Below are 21495 nucleotides of genomic sequence, written 5' to 3'. Positions count from 1 at the left end.
ATTTGTAAAAAATATAGCTTGTAATACGTTTTTAGTTTGTAAATTCAGATAACAATTTCAATGACCAAAATACAACCACGATTATCTTATAGTAGTCGACTAGTCACAATTACTTCGATTAATCGTTGCAGCCAGGCACATTTGGTCGACTCAAAATGATACATCTCCGCAGCGTCGCTTTTCCACCTTGTGCAACACGCAACACGTTCTCACGCAACATGTAGCACAACTTCTATATTATTTTACAGCTTGTGCGGGTTCGAAACATAAACAGCCCTCCTTTAATCGCTTAGTTCGTTCACAGTGCTGATGTGTGACTTATTAAATGTTAAAATGTGAACAGACTCGAGCTCGAAATCAGTGTGCAAGATGTGTCTGGTGGAAGCGGAGGGCCAGCGCTGTAGCATCAACGAGACAAGAAAAGGGAATAAATGAGTCAAGAACGGTCACATTTGAATAACCTACCGTTTATATTGAGCGGTGTCTCTTCGCTGCTTTGTGGAACTTTGTGAAACGCGCCTCATGTAGAACAATCCGCACACTATTCATTCCATAGCCTCTGTTCACTTCTGGATCTGACGAGTCTGGGCCGGACCATTATTGTGGGTCTGGGGGGGGAACCATGTCTGGACTGTACCATTACAACACGAGCCAGTCATTGTGTATTTAACACGTAAAACACACGGAGCAGAAAGATATGCAAACTTAACATTTCCACATGTGATTGGCTCGGTGTACACAATTAAAGTATGAACTCTTGATTTGACCTTTGACACTGAAGATGTACAAATCATTGTATTTTGATTAATCTCAGCATTAGCAACATGTTGTAAGGATCAAGAAGTGTCATCCCTGCAGTTTAGTGTTAAATTGCAACATTTAAGGGGTGAATTTAAGATTAAAAGTCATGTTATATTCTCACTGAGGTTCTTTCCATACATTCCAATCACATGGAAGGAGTTCATAATTTAGTTACAGGAGGCCCATAATATTCCTTTATGTAGAGTCAAACTTTCAACTAAACCCAGATTTAAAAACACAAATACAACTTTAGACAGTTTAATATTTTATTGAAAACTTTGAGCAGCGTTACACACTACATTAAAGAGTTCCTTCTTAATCTTCCTCCTCCTCGTCAGCTCCTCCAGTTCCGCCCTGGCCCTTCTTGGCGTTCTTTCTCTTGACGCGTCCTGGACGTCCACCGCCGTACGGGGACCTGAGGGAGAAGTCGATGTGCTTCTGGCTGTCCAGGCGGACCACGAAGGAGGGAATGTTCACCACCTGTTTGCGAACACTGAAGGAACAATAAAGTTTTGTATATTAATTTTGCTTTCTAGTAGAACAAGTCAGTAAGATCAGTAATTCTCATATCTAGACTGTTACAGGCTTCATTGACGAGGAATTCTTGACACCATAGAAAGTCTGACATTTTGTAACTTAATCATCAGCTCGTGTACAGTCTAGACCATTATTCCTAGAATTGCCCGAGGTACAATCCCCAAACCTTACCTCAACCGCAGCCAGTCCAGGCCCTCGAGAGATTGGCTCTGGGCAATGTTTTTAACAAGGTATACGGCTTTGATACCGAAGTGACCTTGAGGAAATGTTTAACTGGCCCCATCAGGGGTGTTAAATGTTGATCCTCTGATAAAAGAGGAAGTATCATTTAACGTCCAGACGGTACGTTTTGGCCTCTGAGCACATCTGGTCCCATCTTACCGGATATGCCTTTGCCGAATCAGGACACGGGCATGGTGGATACTTTTAGCAAGACCAAGTTTGAAGACCTGGGTCTGCAGCCTCCTCTCCAAAAAATCTTCCACTTTCAGACCCAGGATGTAATCCAGCTTCATCTTGCCTTCATCAAGCACTCCGATCCTCACCAGACGTCTCAGCAATGCATTACCTACAGAGAAAGTCTGGTCATTGACCGTTGAGGCTCTGATGCGCACACATATGCTCTTTATTTGGCCTCATTGACGAGGAATTCGTGACACCATGGTATAATCTGAAGGTAGATAAGGTTGTCTAATCATCGGCCATTGCATTGATATATCCAGTGAGGAGAGTTTACCTTCAAAGAGACGTTTGGGGTCCTTCTCGTCGAGCGTGAGCAGCTCTCTGGCAGCCTTACGGATCTTAGCCAGGGTGAACTTTACCCTCCAGACTTCACGCTTGTTCCTCAGACCATACTCGCCTGGACAGACACAAGTTTGAGTTGAATGACAGCACAGCAATATAAATGTATTTCAGCCATGCAGTCATTTACCAATGAGCTTCAACTCCTGGTCGAGACGGGACTTCTCGAAAGGACGGCGAGGGGTGACATAAGTCTTGCGACAAACCCAACTCCTGGCTACGGGCATGGCGACTTAACAGTGCCTGGAAAAAGGATTCAATTATGTAGGAAGACGCAAGACAATAAGGTTAACTGCAGATAAATTTGAATCCCTCCTAGTAGACAGTTAAGCTAGTCAGCCCATCAGTTTTAGTTATGTAGCATTAGTTAGCTAACCACTGCTATGGATGCTAATGCGCAGCAGACATACACGAGGGCTACAGCGGTGTCTGAACGTAAGCAACTAAAAAGTGATTAACCGAGCTAAATTAAATGTTCACTACACATCAAATTAATGCCACAATATCCTAGACAGTTTCTCCAGCACTGCATAAAAAGACATGGCCATATCTTAAGCGAACCACGTTTTCCGGTGCGTTAGCTTAGCCTAGTTAGCATGTGCATAAAATCAAAGTAATGCAGAGAACACTCATCAAGATGTCACTTTAAACGACTCCTGTTCTGACTAAGACTCATATTTTTTCGTTTACCGGCATTAAAACTCTACATTAACACATTCCTTAACCCGTACTTGAGTGCGGCTGTGGTTCGTACCTGTCGAGTCAGGCGCAAGCAGTAAAGAGGAAGTAGAATGGGCACCGCTTCTATATAAGAGCCTGAGACGGACTACATTACCCATAAGACATCTGTTCATGTGAGCGGAAGTGGGACCGGCTACATCAACGCCCACTGTCGGTCACATAGAGAAATGCTAAACTAGCTACCACCACGTTACTAAACCTATAATTACAATGGTAATTAAAAAAAGGAAAACTAAAATAATTTAATTGTTGATTTGATGGTTTATTTACGGCCAGTTGCACAGAATGCTTTGATAATCAAGCAGAGGTGGGTACACTTTTAACTACTTTGAAACTTGTCTGAGCAATTTGCTGACTTTTACTCCTATTATTTGAGTAATATATTTGACAGTGAAATAGTTCTCTTACTTGAGTAAAAGTTTTGGTTGATTTCTTCCTACTGTGAGTGAGTTTGCAAGTAATAACATTTTTCGTTGACAATATAAAATTATGTTTGATTCCTGCACCACTCCCACAGATTTAGTTTTAGAAATGTTTATGGTCCATTCTTTGAAAACACCAGATTTTGCTCATTATTTCATAATTATGTCCTACAAATTGTAAATCAGATGTTTTATTCCAGAACATTGAGTATTAGTTTCATTTAAAACAATTTAAAAAACTCTAATTTGAGTCATCTCCATCTGCCTTTACTTACTTTTCCTTATTTTGACGTAGCTTAATTCTTACTCGAGTAGAATCTTTGACACCTGAATGTAGGTCTTAAAGATCTCTGTGGAGCAACAAACTTAAAGGACATCTTGTTTTATGAGATGTTGTGAAGGTGGTAAGCGCAGAAGGAGAAGTGTATGGGTGACTATTAATACACCCCTGAAACGAGACCCTGTGCATGTGTCTCTGTCCGTCAGGCCTCCTCAGACCGGTGGAAACACGGGAGCCCACTGTTTCCCACTTCACTCTGCCAAATCCTGTCTTTTCCAGCCAGGACTACGTTTGTTGTGGAGTTTTATGACGTTCTGAGAGAGTGGCCCACAAGATTGAACCAGCTTTCGACTTTACTGTCTACGATCTCGCGTTAGACTCTTAAATCTAAGTTTAAAAATTGCTTAGTTTGCATTGTAACTTCGTTTTTTTTTTTGCTCCTTTCTTTTCCCCCATTCCCCTTGTGTGGTGTTTGGGCTATGCTCTCCTCACCCACTGTGATCCTCCAGCCGTATGGACTGCCTGTCTATCCACAGACGACCACATGTTACCCCAGCTTAGTCCAGGTAAGCCTCCTCGGTTTGTTTTCACTTCCTTTGTGTGTGTGTCCTTCAAATCAGCAAAGTAGAAGTCAGTGACAGGATTCTGGTGTCGGCCTATTTCTTATTTACTAAACAACCAGATTTCAGGTTTCTCTGATGTTCATATTCAGACTATGGTGGCAAAGGGAAATCCTTATTTTAATAATTTTGCTGAAAACATTTTGAATATGAGTAAATATGTTACTTATTATTACATTTACTTACTATTTATGAAAACTCACCAAGCAAAAATAAATCAATCAAATATAATTTCTTTAATAAAAATGTATTGCTCAGCTTTCGATTGTGCGGGGAAATTTTGACTATGTGGGGCCGCCATAGTCTCCTCTATTAGTAGAAAACACTGCAGATGCAAGAAAGTATTGCCTTTTAACCCAGCAAGACTGCATTAATTAATATAGGAAATAAAAAATGCCAAAACGTAATATGTCGGCCTTCATTTATGCTGAAACTTGATAGTTGTTGTTGTAATCACTCAAACTCATAGTGAGGTCATTTTGTTCTTTGTAAAGTGCAATATTGACCTAAAGCGCCTTAACAGTAGAAACAGGTTCAATGACTTCCTGTTCAAAACTGCAGAACTGATAAGCTCCTCCTCTTCATAGTGACATTTCACTGCAACAAGCAGCAGATTGTCATTTATCTGGTTTTATTGTTGAAAAATGCCCACACGACATATTTGAAACTTACACGTTTGACTTGGAGTTCTGATCTTTAGAAGAATCAATGAAAATACTACTTTGAGTGAGATAATGATGAGCGAAAACCGCTAGAAGCTCATGAACGTTACATAATATGTCCCATTCAACCTTTCATCATTGTTACTATACTGTTTATGTCAGTGGATGGTCGCCGCAGTTCAGCGTGAGCCCAAGCTGAGTTCAAATCTACTGAGACTCATTTTGGGGTTATCTTTAGTCCGAAGTGTCCCTGACGTGCCTGTAATGTCACCGTGGCTCTCTGCTATCTCTATACCTTGTCTCTGGGCTGTATTTTTAGCAAACCACTCCAGCAGATAGTGACCAGAGAACATTTTGACACCGATGGTATGGTCAGAATGGTTCAAATCTGTTTAATATATTCATTTATTGTGTCTGTGCTGATACTATGAAGTTTAACAGCAATGTTATGTATTTTGTTGCTCCAATCTGGGGTTTTTGAGGTGGAAATTAGCGCATGGAATAATATAAGCACTTGCGTTTACAGGATTAGCAGGTTTTATTCACAATAAGAGCCCATGGGAACTTTTGTTTCTCCGTAGAGGACGTCACATTTAATAAATAACTGGAGCTTTTGAGTTATGTTATGTCTTATTTCAGTCAGAGCAGGTTAAACTTAGACAAAAACTTGATTCTTCCTGAATAGGGATGTGAAAATATCAAATTCTAGTATTCTTGTAATTGTTATTATGAGTCACAGCTGATTTCAGGACAAAACATCAGTGAAATCCATAATTCACTTTGATTCAGTCTGTTTTATAGAGTATAATTTCTTGCTATTTTACAGTCTTTTTATGTTGCTTTTTTTACAAAATCAATCTTTTTGAACGATAAACTAAAGTTAATGTGACAGAAATAAAGCCATAAAAATGAAAATAACTGAAACTTTGGATTGTTTTGCTCCTAAAATTCTAATTTTTGACTTCTTATCATTGTATTGTGTTCTGGATTATCACGACTATCAAATAACCACATCATCTTTTATCCAGAAGTTAAATGACTTACTTACAATCATACCATTTTAAAACACCAGATGGATTTGTAATGAAAAGTATGCACAATAAAATATAAAGTAGAGCAAGATTTAAGTACGATCACTGTCCTTTTTCGTTCTGTTGTGAGAGAAACACAATCCCATGAGAGTTTATTTATTCTCCAACTGTCACTCGTGGCCTGTTGAGAACCACATCTGCAGTCAGTGTAAATCCTGAAGCAGCCGTCCCAGCATGCACCTGGCTCGGCGCCGCTGACCTCTCACCTCCAAAGTGACAGCTGAAGAATACAGGAAGCAAATGGGAGTCGGGAAAGGGCTGAGTCTGCGAGCGTGGAACTGTCAGAGGCTTTCAGTGTGCAGTGGGTTCAGTTTGGTTTGTCAAAGAACAGGCCAAGGAGCAAAACATACTTGTTTAAAAGTAAAAGGATCAGATAAAACTATGTACTTAAGTAAAAGGATTGAAATAACTGTACTTTTACATTCAAACTTAATATGAAAATAGACAAATTTGAAAGACTTTGGACTGGATGGGACACATATTCCAGACTAAACTTGTAGGAGTATTTTTTAAACTCAGAAGAAGATAAAGTATACAAAAAAGTAGAAAGTATTTCAAGTAGAAAGCATTTCAGTCAATACTGTAAATGCGACTGAACCATACAACTTAAATTTCCTGGTTTTATTTGTATATTTTATTTGCCCAAGTCAAAAAAGCTTTAAGGAAAATTACATCACAAACACGCTTAAAACATAAAGAAAGTGCAGTTAAAAAATGAAATATAATGCAGTAGAAAGTACAGATAGCTGCTTTGAAATGTTGTGCAGTATAAGTAAAAAGACAGTACTTTTACTTTCCACATTAACAACAGTCAAATACAGGAAGTATTTTGAAATACAGACTTTAGTCCAGCCAAAGCTCTTTTATGACGCAGCTAAAACAAACACTGTGTATTCCAATTACTTATTTGGTCAATTGTGGATATAATAAATAAGAATTAAAGATATATTTGTTTTATTTCTACTTATGCATGTTCACATTTACAGTGCAGTGCAACGTCGCCTGGATTTCTGACATTTTTGCACATTTGTCACGCTAAAATCTCAAAAATCTCCTCGTCTCTCTGGAAATGCTATTGCCGAGAATGTTCCACGGTGTCATTCAACTCGGTTATCGCCGTGACGAGAGACAGATGGCGACACCTGGCCAAGTTACAGGTCAGATCTGTGGAGAATGCGTGCTGGAAATCCCTACGATCAGACCAAATATCAGACACAAACTGCACTCACATGATCACAATTCACTCTCGAATCCCAGTCAAATATTTAGATTTATTGAAGATTGATTGAAATCTGTAAATCACAGGATCAGTAAAAAGATGAAGCAGTCACACAAACATTAGCACTATAAATATCAAAAACACTCAGACTCTAGTGACAGATTAATTGACTAAAAAGCCTTAAATGATCCTTTATTTTCTCTTCTGGTGATGGGTCTTTAGACACTTTTCTGCTCCGGGTTTCTCAGCAGAAAAGGTTAAAGGAGGGATGAAAAATGACACGATTTAGCTTCTTTTTTAGTTACGTTTATGTCACTCTGGCGCAACAGTAAAGTCTGTAAACACTCGAGAATGACAGTGATGACAAACAGACTGTAAGCGTTATCTGTAACTGAACTGTGCCAAATGCATTCTGGGGGGAAAAGGAAACGTTTGGCATGCTTTATTTGTAGTAACTTGTAACAAACTACTTTTATGGTGAATTTATTGTGTAAGTGGTATGCAAAATGACAATAAAGTGAACATAGAACAAGAGCATTATTTTACATTTTCGCATGTTGTAGAGGCATTTTTAGAACTGTCGAGTTAAATTCTACACTTCAAATTCAATCAATATGATACAGATAAGAATATCAAATTACTAAAAGAGACAATTAATCACAAAGATTTAAAACAATCACTATTTTCTAACATATTTTTCCCAGATGATGAAAGTCCAGTTCTCTCTCACTCACTCTCTATCATACATTTCTCCACTTTAGTGTGCATCAAGATTTATTGCTCTCTTCTGATTGCTTTCTTTTCTTAAACTAGACTTTTAACTAATCCACAAAGAAAAGACAATCACGGTGAAGATGACGAGATTTAGTAAAGGAATAAAACATATGGAATAACTATTGGCTTTTGTTGTACGTCAGTGTAAATATAAACACAGAGGTGATATTGTTCTGTGCAGTTGTTGAAACAGGAATAAAACCCTGAATATTTGGAAACTCTATCTGCTGCTGAAGTGTTTTCTGGGAGTTTGAGGGAAGTGGAGGGGGTTTGAGACAAGGCTTTGGTGTTAAAAGATTGACTGACGGCTGCAGATGACCACAGCTGTCAGGCACCTTTTGGTTTCGGGCGCTCTGCTCTCTGATTGGTCGATTAGGAGAACGTTTGCCGCTGTGGGCGGGTAGTGGAGCTGGCATTAATACAAGCAGCAGCTGTGGGACAAAGCATCAGACACTGCAGAAGCCCCTGAGGGTAAGACAATGCATTTAAGCTCAAATTATAGGAAATATTTGGTTTACAGAGAAAAGGCTGTTTGGGGTCACAGTTTACTGTCTATGAGAAATTATTTAGTATTTCTAGTCTTGTTTGTGTTCAAATAGTTTTTGACAGGACTTTTTGTGTCTGGTTGAAGTAATCCATGACCATATATCATAACTATGTCTTCATTTAATCTTGCATAAAGAGCAGAAGGAACACACAGAGATGAGTGGTAATCTATCTATGTCTCTCCATGTGTGTATTTATGTGTTTCTGCTGTTACAGCCATGTAGGGCAGTGGATCCCAAAGTCTGGCAGGCAGAGTGTGGCGGGTAGATCGTGGCGGGCAGAGCGTGACGGGCAGAGCGTGGCAGACAGAGCGTGGCGGACAGAGCGTGGCGGGCAAAGCGTGGCAGACAGAGCGTTGTGGGTAAAGCTTTGTGGGCAGAGCGTGGCGGACAGAGCGTGGCGGGCAGAGCGTTGTGGGTAAAGCTTTGTGGACAGAGCGTGGCAGACAGAGCGTGGCGGACAGAGTGTGGCGGGCAGAGCGTGGCGGGCAGAGCGTGGCGGGCAGAGCGTGGCGGACAGAGTGTGGCGGGCAGAGCGTGGCGGACAGAGTGTGGCGGGCAGAGCGTGGCGGACAGAGTGTGGCGGGCAGAGCGTGGCGGGCAGAGCGTGGCGGGCAGAGCGTGGCGGACAGAGCGTGACGGACAGAGCGTGGCGGGCAGAGCGTGGCGGACAGAGCGTGGCGGGCAGAGCGTGGCGGACAGAGCGTGGCGGGCAGAGCGTGGCGGACAGAGCGTGGCGGACAGAGCGTGGCGGGCAGAGCGTGGCGGACAGAGCATGGCGGGCAGAGCGTGGCGGACAGAGTGTGGCGGGCAGAGCGCGGCGGACAGAGTGTGGCGGGCAGAGCGCGGCGGACAGAGCGTGGCGGGCAGAGCGTGGCGGACAGAGTGTGGCGGGCAGAGCGCGGCGGACAGAGCGCGGCGGACAGAGCGCTGCGGACAGAGCGTGGCGGACAGAACGCGGCGGACAGAGCGCGGCGGACAGAGCGTGGTGGGCAGAGTTTTCAGGATAGTGGTCTGAGATCATGTTTGGATTCAAACCTCTTCTCTCTGGTTCCAGGGTGGCCCCTCTCAGGAGGCCGGCAGCGGTGACCCCACCCTGCCGCAGGTCTATGCCCCGCCCCCCTCTTACCCTCCTCCGGGGCAGGGCCCTCCGACCTCGGCGGGTAGGCTGCCGGCTCTGGACTTCACCTCGCCTCACAGCACCGGCGAGTACCCGGAGCACGGCCCTCTGCGGGTGTACCAGGGCCCTCAACACGAGGGCGTGGAGGGCCTGGGCCCCTCCAACACGGTAAGGACACAAGAACCTGGTTCCACAGGAACTGAGCCACAAACACACCCTGAAGGGCCACAGGTAGATGATGATCATCAGAGGAGACGCCTGGTAGAGTTCTTCTATATTTAGAGCCATCTGGTGGTGTCCATGTACGGGAATGTGAGACATTTAACACCCAGACGTAGAGGACACTTCTCACAGCGTCTCATTTCATGTCTGTCCTTCAAACTACAGCGTGATTAAACAAGTCAAATATGTGTTATCCATTTATATGTAGTTTTTATGTTATATTGTGCATGATTCATTCATTCATTCAAGCATTTTCTGTTTACCGTTTTATCATAAGGATGTTGATGTACTTCCTGGTTCATCCCATAGTCCATAGTATCAGAGGTTTCAAAGAGGTTCATCAGGACAGTTTTTTAAGCTCAAGATGTTTTATTGACTTGTGGATGTGGTTGAAATGTCTTGACCTTAAAAACATTATCCGGCTGACGACCTTTGAACCTGTGACACTATTGGATTCTAGCTTTTATCATGACTTCAGTGTCAGCGGCCTCACTGCTGCTCCCACTCTCACACCTGTGGCCCCGTTTATATATTTTATCACTAGAGCCCCTGACAAACTTGGGTCGCTGCTGATTTTCGTTGGAAAAGTTGAGACGTCGGCGTCCTCCTCAGAGTCGCACACAGGTCCAGAGCACTGTATTGCATCGTGCCCCCCTCGCCCCCTGACCCCGCCCCATCACTCTGCCTGTCTGTTTGTGTGTGGACGGATGTGATGGCTGCTGTCGCCAGCCGCGGCTCGTCAGCGCAGTGTAATACAGCGGCTGCGTCCCATTATGTTTGTAACGCACCCCTGTGTGAACATCTCTCCCCACTTCCCCTTTCTCTCTATCACCGACTTATTAATGGCGCCCCTTGACACTTGACCTTTAACCTTTGCCAGAAAAGCAGCACCGTGGCCCAGACTCCGCTCCTCCTCCAGCTTCATGCACACTTTACTGTAGTTTTCTTCACTGTGTCTCATTCCTCTTTTTTAAATCCTTCTTTTCATGCTTTTTTTTCCTGCTTGTTTCTTTTTGCTGCCAGAGCTCAATTCTGTTCACAAGTAACGTTTTTATACTTCATTTATCAACTTTAACTTAAACTTAAACTTTAATCATTCCTGTAACATAAACTGTTCAGTGACAGTGCGTAAAATAGGGCTGCACAATATATCGTACATTATCCGTGTATTGTTGTTCATAACTAAATTATTGCTCATAAATTAGGCTTTTGTTCTTCATTATGAGATTTACACTTCACAGTTTCAGTCATGTTCAGTCATGTCATGTGTTCATTTAAAAGTCTTGTTTATTCCTTTGGAAACATTTTGTTTTGTTTTCATCCAACTTTTTTCTGTTATAATGGTATGATGACATCACAGCTTTCAGAATTTCAATGAGTCAATTGTGAGTAAAGGCATTTTCTACTGTCAGAGCAAAACACAGAAGAGCTGCTAGAGTCCAGTGACAAATAAATAACCTGTTCAGTTTTTATCTGATATCTACAAATATATACATAAATAGATGAATGGATAAATAGATAAAATAAAGTAAACCGTTCTTTTTTTTTTTTGTAAACCAGAATTTATGATCATCATCAATTTGTTGAACTTATTATCTTTCTCTGTAAAAACAAACTGTTTGTGTTCAGCTGAGAATCCAGTACAAAATCCTTCACAGGTTTATACATCTTTAGCTTTAGTCAGAGCAGTCACGTGATTGGCTCAAAGTCTGTAAAACTTTTACATTTGAGCTGTTGAGGAACGTTAAAAAACAGAGCAGATCTGAGTAAAGTCTCATGTAAAAATAACGAGCTAAAACATTATAAGATTAAACACTGTGAAACAGTCAAACATTTATAGAACTACAATTAAACTGAGCGCCAGATGAGGCCACAGAACAAACAAGAAACAAACGAGTTTAAATCTGACCTGACAGAAGTGTCCTAAATCTCCAACTGCCATTAGAGAGCGAGCAGTTCATTTGAGCAAAACTAAAGAACAAAAAAAAGCCCCCAAAAAAGCAAATAAACACATTTTATCAGTTTCCATAGTTCTGCCACTCAATCAGGCCAAAGAATGTCATCAACTCTATATCAAACCATTCTTATCCCAGGACAGTGACTGAATATCACACACGTTCTCTCATATCGTGCAGCCCTAGTGTCCAGCCCTAGCATCGTGGTGCATTGTGGGAGTAGTGAATGTCTTCTTAGCGGGTGCATGGTTACATTTTACAGTCATGGTCCTGAGCTTAGCCACTCAACCACACCTTTTCAAATGTAAAACTGTTTTTCTCTTCTATAACCGGTTGTGCCACTGATGTAAACAATCCTGCAGGAGTCTTTTTAATGTGTGTGTTCTCATCGGGCATGTGTTCAAAATGCCTCACTAAATCGGAGCCGCGCCTCCTCACGTTTGCCTGGGAGGGACCACTGATTGTTGAATGCTCTTTGGTTTGGATCACACACCTCCGCGGAAACAGTTTTTGCTTAATGTCATGCGATGCTTCTGCAAAACAAAACAAGAAAATGACTTGATATTTCTCCTCTCCTCTTATATTCTTTATTTATTCATTTTACTCCTGAACTCATATTTCTCTCACGCACTGCGACAAATGACGTCGGCATGAGTGAAAAATGACTCGGTTTCAGAATATTTGTCAGATATTTGTCTTGTCCGAGTCGATTAACGGTCCGTAGTGTCGAATATCATATCATTTTCCGGTAAAAATCGAGACATTGTGTTGATGTCAGGGATAGAAAATGTGTAATTAAGTAAAAGTACAGTTAAACGGCAAAAAAAATTACTCAAAGTAGAAGTACTGTGGCCAAAATTAGACTGACTAAACCGTTTTATTTTTTTTTCTGTCATTAAGTTATTGCTTTTTCAATAATAATAATAAAGTAAAACATCTATACACAATATGAAACACCACGGAACAATAAAATAAAAAAATAAAAATAGATTAAAACAAATAAATGCAGGGAAACAAAAAAAACATATTAATAAATTCACTATTTTCTGATTTTCACTTTTGACTGGACAGTGAGTCAAATTATTATTTTTTACGATTTTTAACAGTTTTATTAGGATTTTAGTACAAATCCTGCTTCATTTGACACTAAATTAAGTTGTTTTAACCCACAATTACTATTTACTGTGGATGAAAATATCAAAGTACAAAAGTAAATGTATTAAGTCATTCCTATTACGTATCTGTACTTTACTTTTACATTGGATATCTGTACTTCTACATTTTGGGACTGGACTGAATAGTAAAAAGTACTTTCTTTTTGGTTTGAGGTGTATTTTTTAGCAGGTTCATGGTGACATCCTGAATAAAGGTTTTGAGTTCAAGTCCCAACTTTGAGCAAATGAAAATATAGATAAAATATGACTTGATAAATAAGATGCAGTTTTTACTTTTGACCTAAAATCGGCACAATCCTTAATTAAATTCACTATTTGACCCAAAATCGGTGTGAAATACTTAAATTTTTATACATTTTAAAATGGGTACCTCTTTACTTTTGCTGACGTGTCTGTACTTTTACTTTACACTGCTCGTTTTACAAGCACACATTTTAAAATCTACTCTTCAGAAGTACAATTACCCCCAAAACTCTTCTCAATTACAGTAACGTGAGTATTTTAAATGAGTTACTTTCACTTCTGAGTAAATCCATCCGTAAACTCGACTCAAAACAAGACAAACTGATGAATAATCTGAATTCTCGTCGTTTTATCTCATCGGACGTTCATTTCTTGCAGCGCTTCATCCATGTTTTGTGTTCTCATCTTTTCCCTTCTTCCTCTCTCCGCTCTGTTCCTCTGACCGTTGGGAGCAGGAGGACGGTTTGACCCCGGCGGGCTCGGACGCGTTGCTGCCGGTGTCGGGGGCCGGCAGTGGAGCTGGGAGCGGCAGCGACGAGGAGGGTTCCAGCAAAGCACAGCCCAAACGCCTCCACGTCTCCAACATCCCCTTCCGCTTCAGGGACCCCGACCTCCGCCAGATGTTTGGGGCAAGTCTCCCCTGGCCCAGGACTAGACCACAGAGTCTGACCCGGGACTAGACCACAGAGTCTGACCTGGGACTAGACCACAGAGTCTGACCTGGGACTAGACCACAGAGTCTGACCTGGGACTAGACTACAGAATCTGACCCTGGTCTGACCCGGGACTAGACCACAGAGTCTGACCGGGGACTAGACCACAGAGTGTGACCCTGGTCTGACCCGGGACTAGACCACAGAGTCTGACCCGGGACTAGACCACAGAGTCTGACCCGGGACTAGACCACAGAGTCTGACCTGGGACTAGACCAAAGAGTCTGACCTGGGACTAGGCCACAGAGTCTGACCCTGGTCTGACCCGGGACTAGACCACAGAGTGTGACCCTGGTCTGACCCGGGACTAGACCACAGAGACTGACCCGGGACTAGACCACAGAGTCTGACCCGGGACTAGACCACAGAGTCTGACCTGGGACTAGGCCACAGAGTCTGACCCTGGTCTGACCCGGGACTAGACCACAGAGTCTGACCCGGGACTAGACCACAGAGTCTGACCCGGGACTAGACCACAGAGTCTGACCCGGGACTAGACCACAGAATCTGACCCGGGACTAGACCACAGAATCTGACCCGGGACTAGACCACAGCGTTTGACCCGGGACTAGACCACAGAGTCTGACCCGGGACTAGACCACAGCGTTTGACCCGGGACTAGACCACAGAGTCTGATCATGGTCTGACCCGGGACTAGACCACAGAGTCTGACCCGGGACTAGACCACAGAATCTGACCCAGGACTAGACCACAGAATCTGACCCGGGACTAGACCACAGCGTTTGACCCGGGACTAGACCACAGAGTCTGACCCGGGACTAGACCACAGCGTTTGACCCGGGACTAGACCACAGAGTCTGATCATGGTCTGACCCGGGACTAGACCACAGAGTCTGACCCGGGACTAGACCACAGAGTCTGATCCTGGTCTGACCCGGGAATAGACCACAGAGTCTGACCCAGGACTAGACCACAGAGTCTGACCCAGGACTAGACCACAGAATCTGACCCAGGACTAGACCACAGAATCTGACCCAGGACTAGACCACAGAGTCTGACCCAGGACTAGACCACAGAATCTGACCCAGGACTAGACCACAGAGTCTGACCCAGGACTAGACCACAGAATCTGACCCAGGACTAGACCACACAATCTGACCCAGGACTAGACCACAGAATCTGACCCAGGACTAGACCACACAATCTGACCCAGGACTAGACCACAGAGTCTGACCCAGGACTAGACCACAGAATCTGACCCAGGACTAGACCACAGAATCTGACCCAGGACTAGACCACAGAGTCTGACCCAGGACTAGACCACAGAATCTGACCCAGGACTAGACCACAGAATCTGACCCAGGACTAGACCACACAATCTGACCCAGGACTAGACCACACAATCTGACCCAGGACTAGACCACACAATCTGACCCATTTTACCGCGATGGGCCGGTCCATGTTGCTTCGAGCGACAGCTTTGGTCCATCAGATGCTTCTTGTCGGCCGCTTGTGTTTTGGGCGGTGCAGTCATTGTGTCTTTTCCACCTTCAGCAATTTGGAAAGATCCTGGATGTTGAAATCATCTTCAACGAGAGAGGTTCAAAGGTGAGTTCCTCCTTCATCGCCGTCAAAGTGGCTACAGCACGAAAACTCAAAGAGAGTTCATGTCTCGACAGGGATTCGGGTTTGTGACGTTCGAGAGCGCGGCCGAGGCCGACCACGCGCGGGAAAAACTCAACGGAACGATCGTGGAGGGCAGAAAAATTGAGGTCAGAAAAATGAAATAACGTCCAAAAGTTGTAGTTAAGAATAAGTCATGTAAATGTTTTCATGTTCTTTCTTCCCTTCGTCCTTTGTCAGGTCAATAATGCAACAGCGAGAGTCGTCACCAAGAAGCCACAGACCGCTCTGGTGAACGGGGAACTGTCCAGTGAGTTTGGTGTTCTGTCGTCTTTGTTTCTTTGTTTCTTTGTGCTGTCGCTTTCCCCTGAACACGCATTTGTCTCCTGAAGCTTCAGGTTGGAAGATTAACCCTGTGATGGGAGCGATGTACGCGCCTGAACTCTACACCGGTATGTTCCTCCTCTTTTTACTCTTCTATTGACACGTTTTGCTTTGTTTTTGGTTTGTTTTGGCCTGTAGTCTATATTGTTCTGGTCTGAAATGGGGCTGAAGAGTGGGGAGAGACATTTATCTTTATTGTTAGGATTATTAGTGTGAGCTGTTTCACTTTTCTCATCAGTTGTGATAAAATAGTACGTAAAATAGTAGTAAATAGTGCGATTTTTGGACCTGGCCTCTAGGTTTTTACTAGCCACAGTTACGTTATGATTCATATTTAAACATATTTCTGGCTTTAAGCTGTAAAGTTGTGTTGAATTTGGTTATGTCTGCGTGATATGAGCAAAAATATGATCAAATATTCTGTCCTCACAGGGATTGATCCTGATTTTTGGCCAGATTTAGAAATAGAAATTTATCGAAAGAAATGTGATATTCCACTATTGAGACTTTTAATCGTAGCCATTAAATAAAATAAAAAATAGTAAATAAAAACATTTTGAAAAGTCTGAATTCCGCTGGCATAATTAAATTTGAATTAAACTGATGCTTAAAAGTGTCATTTTTGTCACGATTATTGTGAAAATAAATGTCACAATTTAACGATTATTCATGATTATTGACGCCAAGACCAAAACAACAGTTAAATGCTCAACGTTCTCGCAATCAAATCATGGAATATATCACATTTCCTCTTGTCTGTGACCATTTTAATGAAAAAAATTGTTTATAGCACACTTAAGACAGATATGAAAGCTTTTTTACACGCAGAATTATGTTTTTAATACAATCGAGAAATTAACGTATTTTCGCTTCTAAAATGGTCTTGATTATTATCATTTTTTCAGTTCTTTATTCTTATTATTATTTTGATACAAAAAAAGATCACAATGAAACAAAACAAGACCAGAGAGAGAACAGCAAAGCAAAAATAAAACCTGTGAACATCCAAAGTGAAAAAAAAATAGAGTAATTAATTCAAAAGTACATTTTCTGAAACCAGAAAATACACTTGTTTTAGGGGAAAATGTCCTTAAAATTAGTTAAATTAGCTGTCAAATATGCTTAATAACCGTATCTATTGAGTAAGAATGTCTCAAAACAAGATAAGTCTACATTTAAGTGAATAAATCCTTGTTAGATGTATGAAATTTGCTGTGTTAATATCAAATGTCAAACGTCGTTGCTCCTGCTTCTCGCCCACAGTTGCCAGTTTCCCGTACCCCATGGCCACGCCCACATTAGCCTACCGGGGGTCGGCGGCGCTCCGGGGCCGAGGTCGAGCCGTTTACAACACGATCCGCTCTGCCGCCGCGGCCGCTCCCGCCGCTCTGCCCGGCTACCCAGGGTATGAACAGCCTCACATGTAAATACACGGGCCACACTTGACATTTGAGATGATTTGTGCTCTGGCATTATTCAAACGTGCTTGATTTGAGTCATATTTATCCAGGTTTGAGTATATTTTGAGTCATATTTCAAGAGCAGGAGCGTTCGTTTTCTCATTTCAAGTGAGAAAACGCTCGTCTTTTTCTTTATTTTTTAGTAAAACAGTACATTTTCTGCTTGTTCCATTGGCAAGGCAGTACAAATATACTCCAATCAGGATGTGTGCTACTGAAGTCAAGCACATGTTATGTTATTTATGATGAGGATTTGACGCTGTCGTGATCATTTTGCAGGGTGGTGTATCAGGACGGACTGTACGGAGCAGAGGTCTATGTAAGTGCCCAATTGTGCCCAAATATATATATATATATATATATATATATATATATATATATATATATATATATAAATATTCTGTTTAGTAAGAGAAGAAACACTGAGCACTGAACAGTCACATGATCGATGATGTTCAAAAAGTTCACAAAGCTTGTTCTGAAATGACAAAAAGTTGAATAAATAAAGATGATTTGAGTAAAAGGTATTTACATATATTTTTGTTATTTATTTATTCATTTCAGGGACTGTGCATATTAACTTAACTTTTCTGTGAATGTGCCAGACTTTAGGTCCATCTTTATCGTCAGGTCTGTTGATTTAGACTGTATTTCACAGGGAGGTTATCCCGCCGCGGCTTATCGAGTGGCCCAGTCCGCGACTGCAGCTGCGACCTACAGTGACGGGTAAGTCCTGCCATCAAACCGCTAATGTTACTGCAAATGATCATTCTGTGGCAAACATGTGAGTTTGCCTGTGTACAAGGTGGAGCGGCTGTTGTTAGTGCAGACGCCATCTTTCTATAAGTGTTAGACCAGGAGACGCCAAAGTATTCCAAGTGTGATTAAAGAACTCCTGAAAAATGCACCAAATCATGAAGCAACATTTAGTGCAAATCACTGTCTGAGATCAATGCAGTTTATTAGGTTTAACGGTCATTTATTATGCAAAACTGACTTTTTTTAGTCCATAAATCTTGTTCTGAGCATTTCTACCTCAATCCACGTTCAATAAAACCGTGTGCTCACCTTAGCATGCCGGGTAGCTTTTGTTCATTTCCCCCTGGTAGTTCCCTCTGCTGCCAGTAGACGGAGCTCTCAGACAAATCCTGAGGAAATGCCTCGCAGTAATGTATGTTTTCAGCACATACATTATTTTAAACATTCTAAAACACGAGATGCCAAAGTAAATGTGCTCAAGAGCAAGTTTAAAGACCAATAACAACAGAAATAATGCTTAGTATTTGTCTTTTAATATTTGTCCTTTAATAAATAATGCTTAATATGTGTCCTTTAAGTCACGTCTTTGAACCAGTCTAAGTCTACACAATTAAAATGATATGTATAACAATAATTAGCGAAGACAAAGGCAAACGTGTAACAACGAGTATCTCAATATTGTGTTTTTCTCAGCTACGGCCGCGTCTACGCCACCGCCGCCGACGCCTACCACCACTCGGTCGGACCCACGACGACGTACGGAGTCGGCACGATGGTGAGTGCGGTCAGAACCGATGGCGCCGGCAGTATTCGCCCTCCCCGCTCACCGCTCTCCCTCTTTTTGTCTTCCGAGGACAGGCCAGTCTGTATCGAGGAGGCTACAACCGCTTCACTCCGTACTGAGCGCCTCGTGCTCGGCGCCCCGGGACACGCCGACTGTAAATAATACGTTGGAGCCATTTTTCGACTACTGACAATTATTTCAAGTTTTTGTAAAATATTTATAGTCGCTGGAAGTCGCGTTATTTCTTCTTCTTCTTTTTTTTTTTTTTCTTTTCTGGAAACTGATAATAGTAGATGTGTCAAATTACGGGCGGGCGATGTAACGGCGAAAATATCCACAGTACCGGGGTTTTCTCGGCGCCCCGGTCACGATATCGGGTTCACCGGGTTTTGTCCTGGTTTGGTCTTGGGTTTGGTCTTTCTTTTTGGTCCTGGTCTTCTCCGGGTTCGGTCCCAATTTGAAAAAAAGAAAAGCATGGATTCTGTCATATCGTTGCATCGCCCGTCCCTTTGAAAACTACTGTGAGCCTTTTTGTCACACTTAAAAAACAAAAAAAAACTAAAAACTGGTAACACTTTAGTAGTTTATTGACCACACATTAATAGTAAAATGCATAATATGTGTTTAATTTGTTATATCTCTGGTAGTGCAACACTGTCGTTGCATTCTAGTCTGAAGCCATATTTTCTATTAAGTATTACCGTATTTTCCGGACTATAAGTTGCACTGGAGTATAAGTCGCACCAGCCAAAAAATGCATTAAAGAGAAGAAAAAAACATATATAAGTCGCACTGGAGTATGAAATGTGGTCGCAAGTGTGAAAATAACAAATAATATCACATATAAGTCGCTCCGGAGTATAAGTATAAGTATAAACATAAGTATAAGTCGCACCCAAACTATGAAAAAAGGTGCGACTTATAGTCCAGAAAATACGGTAACTGTTTTTTAAGTATTATTTTTTATTTTTCTCCAGTTAAAGTCGCGTTCATTAGCATTATTAGCAACAGATGCTATTGTACATGCACTACTATGATAATAAGCATTAATGAGTGTTTAACAAATACTGACTAACAGCTGAATATCCGCTACTACGTCAAATACAGTGTGTGGTCCCTGAAACTAAAGTTTTACCTAACAAAAACAATGTATTTAAACTATGGTATGTTTTTGCCGTGCAGATTTCCACTCCATCCACTCCGGGACAGTCTTTTTTGCCTTTTCGTACAATCTACCTCTCAAACGTTCAGCCCTTCACACGGGGACGCCGTTGCTCCGCAGTTTTGTATTCACGCCACATTTTGTTTCCTAGTCGCACCTTTCGCCGCTGAAATCATATTCTGAACTTTTGTGCAAACCTTTCCTGTCGTCTTTGTCAGAGGTGGGTGGTAATAAGTTGCATTTACTTAAGAAATTCTACTTTTTTAACGGTGCACACTTTTATGTATTTACCAGGGGTTGAATGTGGCTAGTTACAGACACTCGTGTTACAGTAATTGAGTACATTTTTGGAGTAATTGTAGATTTTAAAACATGTCCTTGTTGTGATTGTGTTAAATTTGGGCGTGTAATTGTAATTAGTTACATTTGAACATCGTGTGAGTGTCGAGTACAGCACAAGTCACGTGTTTATTCTTCTTTTACATGTCTGCGAATATTAAAAACCACACGGAATCAACCAGAACTCAAAAAAATCTGTTTAAACTGAGCCAAAATGCTGCTAAAATTGCATTCACAAAAGTAACAAGTACCGGTAACTAGTACTCTGAGAAGTATTTTTCATGCGTACGTTTTACTTTTACTCAAGTACAGTTTTGGCAGCAGTACTTGTACTTGTATTTGAGTTCATTTTATCCATGTAACTGTACTTGTACTTGATTTGCAGTACTCTTCCCGCCACTGCTGTTTAGTCATATCGTTTTATAGTAATTGTACTCTTACTCAGAACTTCATAGAGCTGAGTTACTCTTTTATTTAGAGTAAACAAAAAAGCTTTACGTTGACAATACGTGTGACGTTAAAAGTTGCGTTTCACACACAATTATATTTATTTATTTAATTTCACACACAATTGTCCAGACGACGTTCAGGACTCAAACGTAAATCCAACGAGTTCATGGTTAATTTATGCAAAACACTTTAATAACCAACTTTAATGCCACACTTTGGAGCATTTCAGGCAAAGCAATCCCATCTCCATGGAGACGAGCAGGTGGCGTACCCTCTAAGGTACGCGGCAGTGCACCTTTTAGTTTTACTTGAATCACAGCTTACCCACCTCTGATCTCTATGTCTCTGGATGTAATTTTTCTCTTTCTGTTGAAACTATTTATTTATAATCCCAAGTTTCTTTCTAGTTTCTGTTGCACTTTTCCTGCTGTGATGTTTACCTTTGAATAAACAATTTCTCCTTTTTCCTTTTCTGGCTTTTATCGATTGTTTTTTCTATTCGAACTGTATTTAGTAACATTTAACGTTTTGTATCTATGCATATTATTTATATTCGCTTGTGTGTTTCGTATTCCTAGACTTTGCATGTCTCTTTACTTGCTCATTTCTTTTCTGCATGCACAACTTTAATTTCCAACATATTTAACGATAC

General features: G+C 41.6%; 2 protein-coding genes across 7 annotated transcripts; one reads left to right on the top strand and one right to left on the bottom strand.

The window, feature by feature from the left end:
* Positions 1 to 1055: 1055 nt before the first annotated feature.
* On the bottom strand, positions 1056 to 2412 carry rps9 (ribosomal protein S9). 3 transcript variants are annotated; one of them, XM_072460429.1, is made up of 4 exons: positions 2270 to 2412; positions 2075 to 2197; positions 1720 to 1906; positions 1056 to 1294 (listed from the first exon to the last, which is right to left on the bottom strand). In XM_072460429.1, the coding sequence occupies exons 1-4, from the start codon at positions 2364 to 2366 to the stop codon at positions 1117 to 1119; spliced, it is 585 nt and encodes a 194-aa protein (XP_072316530.1). In that variant the 5' UTR covers positions 2367 to 2412; the 3' UTR covers positions 1056 to 1116. The 3 variants fall into 3 exon arrangements, with proteins under 3 accessions (XP_072316530.1, XP_072316532.1, XP_072316531.1); XM_072460431.1 differs by having other exon boundaries at positions 1243 to 1635; positions 1700 to 1906; XM_072460430.1 differs by having other exon boundaries at positions 1243 to 1644.
* A 1333-nt stretch (positions 2413 to 3745) lies between these two features.
* Positions 3746 to 21314, top strand: rbfox1l (RNA binding fox-1 homolog 1, like). 4 transcript variants are annotated; one of them, XM_072460860.1, is made up of 12 exons: positions 3746 to 4148; positions 9551 to 9781; positions 13661 to 13837; positions 15437 to 15490; positions 15562 to 15654; positions 15746 to 15815; positions 15898 to 15957; positions 17153 to 17312; positions 17629 to 17668; positions 18008 to 18075; positions 18802 to 18883; positions 18967 to 21314. In XM_072460860.1, the coding sequence occupies exons 1-12, from the start codon at positions 4062 to 4064 to the stop codon at positions 19009 to 19011; spliced, it is 1167 nt and encodes a 388-aa protein (XP_072316961.1). In that variant the 5' UTR covers positions 3746 to 4061; the 3' UTR covers positions 19012 to 21314. The 4 variants fall into 4 exon arrangements, with proteins under 4 accessions (XP_072316961.1, XP_072316962.1, XP_072316963.1 ...); XM_072460861.1 differs by having other exon boundaries at positions 3748 to 4148; positions 13664 to 13837; XM_072460862.1 differs by having other exon boundaries at positions 3748 to 4148; positions 17153 to 17294.
* Positions 21315 to 21495: the final 181 nt, after the last annotated feature.

This window comes from Eucyclogobius newberryi, unplaced genomic scaffold (genome assembly GCF_026437365.1).
Source record: "Eucyclogobius newberryi isolate DKJ021-1_F unplaced genomic scaffold, fEucNew1.0.hap1 SCAF_3, whole genome shotgun sequence".
Taxonomy (NCBI): Eukaryota; Metazoa; Chordata; class Actinopteri; order Gobiiformes; family Gobiidae; genus Eucyclogobius; species Eucyclogobius newberryi.
Note: the sequence above shows the minus strand (reverse complement) of the source record. Positions and strands in the feature narration are given on the sequence as shown.